Source organism: Polistes canadensis, unplaced genomic scaffold (assembly GCF_001313835.1).
Source record: "Polistes canadensis isolate GaletaPanama2010 unplaced genomic scaffold, ASM131383v1 scaffold_44, whole genome shotgun sequence".
In the NCBI taxonomy this organism is placed as follows: domain Eukaryota; kingdom Metazoa; phylum Arthropoda; class Insecta; order Hymenoptera; family Vespidae; genus Polistes; species Polistes canadensis.
In genome coordinates this window covers 188,473-193,506 of record NW_014569591.1, presented here as the reverse complement: position 1 = coordinate 193,506, position 5,034 = coordinate 188,473, and the positions used below count along the sequence as shown (strand labels likewise).

General features: G+C 23.3%; 1 protein-coding gene across 2 annotated transcripts; it reads right to left on the bottom strand.

The window, feature by feature from the left end:
- Positions 1 to 1,433: 1,433 nt before the first annotated feature.
- Positions 1,434 to 3,150, bottom strand: LOC106785033 (geminin-like). 2 transcript variants are annotated; one of them, XM_014745150.1, is made up of 5 exons: positions 2,701 to 3,150; positions 2,181 to 2,296; positions 1,957 to 2,090; positions 1,691 to 1,863; positions 1,434 to 1,590 (listed from the first exon to the last, which is right to left on the bottom strand). In XM_014745150.1, the coding sequence occupies exons 1-5, from the start codon at positions 2,758 to 2,760 to the stop codon at positions 1,531 to 1,533; spliced, it is 543 nt and encodes a 180-aa protein (XP_014600636.1). In that variant the 5' UTR covers positions 2,761 to 3,150; the 3' UTR covers positions 1,434 to 1,530. The 2 variants fall into 2 exon arrangements, with proteins under 2 accessions (XP_014600636.1, XP_014600637.1); XM_014745151.1 differs by having other exon boundaries at positions 2,707 to 2,998.
- Between the last annotated feature and the right edge of the window lie 1,884 nt (positions 3,151 to 5,034).

The window sequence follows — 5,034 nt, the reverse complement described above, 5'->3', positions numbered from 1 at the left end:
TGTGTGATACTTTACTGTTAATATTTTATAGTTAGGAAAATTTTTATTTATGAAAAGCATCTTTTTCTGTTTTTTTTGTTCTTTTTATATGAATATAAATTCTAGCTGACATATGAATATTTTTAATTTACAGACTACTATAGGTGTATAAATTATTATTATGCTTGATTTATTTGTAATATGTGATATAGGATAATCTTTAAAAGGGAAATTATTAATTAGATATATGTACCAACGAAAAATGTCATTTAAGCTAGATTTTTCATAAACTTGTCCAAGTTATAGCAGTATTTGTATACCTGTGTCATAGTTATTAAATGGAAAGTATTAAACCGAGATATTAAGCGAATAAAAGAATACTAGTTGAATTTAAACAGTTGTCTGCAATTATCTCTGTCCAAAAGAATTATCTGTAAAATGCTAACATATTCAAATCGCGATATAATAAAATTTAATTGTTTATACCAAAAATTCACGATCATTTAGGAAAGTATTATAAGACCAAGTTGTGTTTATTTTTTCTCAATTTAGTATGTGTGGTGTAAATATTATATTGGATTTATAAGATACGGAGACATACTTTTTTATTACTATATGTGTATGCGTATGTATATCTATACAGATTTCTTATAATATTAATTCTGCTATATATTAGTATTTTTTCTTTAAAAAATAAAATCATCTTATATATATATAGCGTGCAAGTAAAAGACTTACATAATTATAACTATCTCCACACACACACACACAATAAGTTACATAAATAATAATTCTATAAGTATTTTGTATTTATTTATACTTTATTGTAAATAATGATGCATCTTATTTATATGTAAGATTTTGTGAATTAGTGGCAGCTTATATAGAGTAAATCATTTTTCTTGGCTATTTTACAAAAGTCTTTCATTCTTTATTTAAATGTATATTTACTTTATATATTTAATTATGAAGAGCATTATATGTAATCTAATTGAATAAATCTATCTAATTAAATATATATATCTGCAAACATACATATACACAACTCCTATTATAAATATATGTAATCTATTTTTTCTGTTATTAGAAAATTTACATTTGAATAACTATTTCTACGAAAACCTCAACAGCAGAAAAAAATGAATAAGTACTCTTAATTGCTTACTAATTCCTCAATCAAAATCCATAATTGCTCGCTTTATTAATTAATTATTTAATTAGTTATTAATAATTGAAAATACTACAAAAACGTTTTTTCTCATTTCTAAGCTAAGCAATGAAGTTTTCTATTGTTTTTTGTTTTCAATCAATTGCTCACTTTTTGTTTGTCCGGCTCCTCAACTTTTATATTAATTATGTTTAATTAATTAATTTATTAATTTGTTTAATTACGTTATGTTCGTTATAATGACTATGTTTAAATCATTAAACTCTAAATATAACGTAAATCCAAATTTGTTCAATAATCTTTAATTTTTTTAGGCTTTTATACAATATGGAATTACTGTATAAAAATAATATTTGGATCACTCTTGAAAATATAATATAAAATTAAAGAGCACTATCTTCCAATGAATTGTGTATGCCGTTGCTATCATCTTCAATCATTTCCTGTAAATAAAACATAATATATATTTATATATATATGTACATCATCATTATCAAAATCATTCGTTAATAACTAATTGCAATAAATTTTCCTTTCACTTACTTGTAATACTTCAACTAATGCCCGTGTTTCGTTCAACATTTCGTTACACAAACGATTTTCTTCTTGCAATGATGCTATTCGTTCGTGTAATGTTTTATTTTCATCTAGCACGTCATGAAGTGCTATTCGTCGTCTTTCTGCTAGTACTTGCCAATAATTCTCGCTTGGACCAGCTGCAATACAAAAACACATTATCAATTTAATTAGAGATCTGTGTAACTTCTTCATTCGATATATATTTATTGCGAACACAATTTAATATATACCTTCAGAGGTTAAATCTTCTATTTCGATTTGAATCTGTTCTCCTCTACTTGTTTGAACTGCCTTATTTTTACAAATAACTTTTTTGTGTTTTTGTTTTGTTATTTTTGGTTTCTCCGTTGTGCTTTCAATATCTCTGTTGTACAAAATCATACAATAATATTATTTCTTGTGGAATACATTTATCTAATATACAATACAAATAAAGTAAATATATTTTCAATACTTCTTTAAGGCATCTTTGATCGATGAATCTGTTTTGAGGGTTCTTCCACCACCAACTAGATTTTCCTTGTCCATAGCTGTTGGTTGCAAATCGTGTAAAGATTCTCTAACTTTAGCCTGTGTAAGTAAAATAAAATAAATAGTTTTACACCATCTCCTTTGATTGTACAAGGAAATGATTAATTATCTACTCTTCTACTAAAACATGTTATTTTTGACGATGACATTTTTTCAGTAATGTTTTAATCAACAAACAATTTTTTAAAATATTTTTACTAAAATTCGTTTATGTTATAATTTAAATTGAACTAACTGCCATTAAGAATGAACTTTAATCAAATGTTGTGTGTTGTTTTTAAAATGTATTTTAATATATATATTTAAAATATATTTCTTTTCTATAGAATTGTACTTATATATAATGAAAACATTTAACAATTAAACTTTTTTATACTTCAATGATAAAATTTATTCATGACATTTTTGAATTAATGGAAAAAAATAGAATAAACAATATTTACATTAACCTCTGGTGTGGTAGTTTTGGCGCCAGAAACTTTTGGATCACTTGTAGGTTTCATGATTCGAAAATATATATAAAATTAACTTTATGTTTCAAAAGAATAATATTCGAACTATTTATATATAGTATTTTATTTTATGAAAAATAAATTAAATACGACGATATATTTTATCCGATACTCCTCGGATATATATCCACAGTTCACATGTAATACAAATTTTGGTCAAATATTTGACCCTTTATAGACTTATCACAACCGTCTAGAAACCGTAATTCAAGCTACCAAGGTACAAATAATAATAAAATCAACAGTTACACTTATAAAACATAAAAAACAAGACGGATTATAGAAATACTTTTTATATAATAAATAAAGTACTATTTTCGTATTTTGTTAAAGATTTTTTTTTTTATTTACAATTTTAATGAATAAAAAAAATTTGAAAGTAAAAATAATGACGGTTGGCTATTCTGAACTATGAAAATATTCCTAGGCTGTAGTAATTGATGCGTCATCTATAGACTCAGTTTTAAAGCGCAATTTTCGTATATAAACAGTATTACAGAGTATTAGGTATTTAATTTGACAATGAGTTTTAAGAAATAGTCCCTATTCATTTTTCTAGGAAAGTTTGAGTAATCATTTATCGTTAGAAAGTACATCTAATAAAAATTCCTAACTTGGTATAAACCTTATATATTTAGTTATTTCCCTTCTTATCAAATTTCAAACAGTGATCAGATTTTTTCTAATAAGATATTTTATAAGATAAAGTATCTTTGTGAATTATTGGACTAACTTAAAAGTCATAGGTTTAAATATTATCGAAAAATAAACAGCAAAATTACGAAAGTGCTCGTAAATAAAATATCTTATCGTATTTCATTTTAGAGTGCCTTTATTTATATAGAGTTATGCAAATGTAAAGTGTTAATGTGTTATATACTGTTCTTCATTTTCACAAAAAATACATGGATATCTATGCATTTTCTCTATATTTCTTTCGTATATATATATATATATTTTTATTATTATACTACGGTTAAATAGAGATAGAATAAAAATATTTACCTAGATTACTATATCATTACATTTGTATATGTTTGTGTGAATATTATATATAATTATTGTGTGCATAATAATCTAATAATTACTTAAATATTGAGTTATCATTATACCTTACATAATATAATATATTTACAAATACTTATTTATATCACTTAACAAAAAGAAATAAAATAATTTCCTTAATAACAAATCGAAGTGCATATTTATTTGCACTTTTTAAAGTTACATATTTTTGTTATTAATCAAAATGTAAAATCGAACTATTTTATGATTGTATTTATTCGTTAATAAGATATTAAAAGAAAATAGTTTTTCTTTATAATATATAGATAAATATATATATTAATAAAATGAGTAGTCATTGAGAAAACAAAGACACGTCGATTTGTTAATTACAAAAGATGTACATATATGTTACGAGCAATATATTACTGCGGGCATTCTATAGAATGTCCGCAAAATATACATTGCCTGTAACATATATACGTTAACGTAAATTAAGCTGTTTAGATAATATTGTTTTTATATATATTTATCATACATAACTTTATACTTATATATATATTATATTATTATAATATAATAAAATGTAACATAATTAAAATACAAAATGATAACGAAACAAATATAAGTGGTATAAAAGAGTTTAGAACGTAAAATTACAGAAATATATGTGTATGTATAGGTATCTATCGAATGTATCGATATAAATATCGAGTCACTTGTAACAATGATTTACGAAGAATTTAAATTGAATTTGTTCGTGTATACTGTTTATATTCTTATTGCATATGTTTTTACGTTACATATGCATTATTCTCTTTTTTAAAAATCACTTACGAGTTTTGTTAATCTTATCATATATGATTTGTACCCTGTTAATTATTTACTAATGTGTCAAACATAATTTAAACTTATATAATGAATGAGTGCTTACTATTCAATTGTAATAGAATAATGATATTGTTTTTTTTTCTTTTTTAATTTTAAGGCAAGTAAGATACAATAAAAAATGTTTATACTATATTTTATCCTAAAAGCACACAGTCGATGATAATTGTACAATAATATGTTCTCTTTTATACAATTTATGTATATGACGATATATAGATAGATAATATTTCTTATTACTTTAAAATTATATTCATTTTTTCTCGTTTACTACAATTCATCACAAGTTTGTGCACGCGAGTCTCTATTGCATTGGTATTCTCATATAAACCATAACTTTTATCATACAGAGTGAAATACCTAACAAATACT

Coding starts and splice junctions, on each gene's coding strand:
- LOC106785033 (XM_014745150.1), bottom strand. CDS start 2,760: ATGAAACCTACAAGTGATCCAAAAGTTTCTGGCGCCAAAACTACCACA. Junction 2,297..2,700: donor CTACCACACCAGAGGTTAAT/GTAAATATTGTT, acceptor TTACTTACACAG/GCTAAAGTTAGAGAATCTTT. Junction 2,091..2,180: donor ATCAAAGATGCCTTAAAGAA/GTATTGAAAATA, acceptor TTTGTACAACAG/AGATATTGAAAGCACAACGG.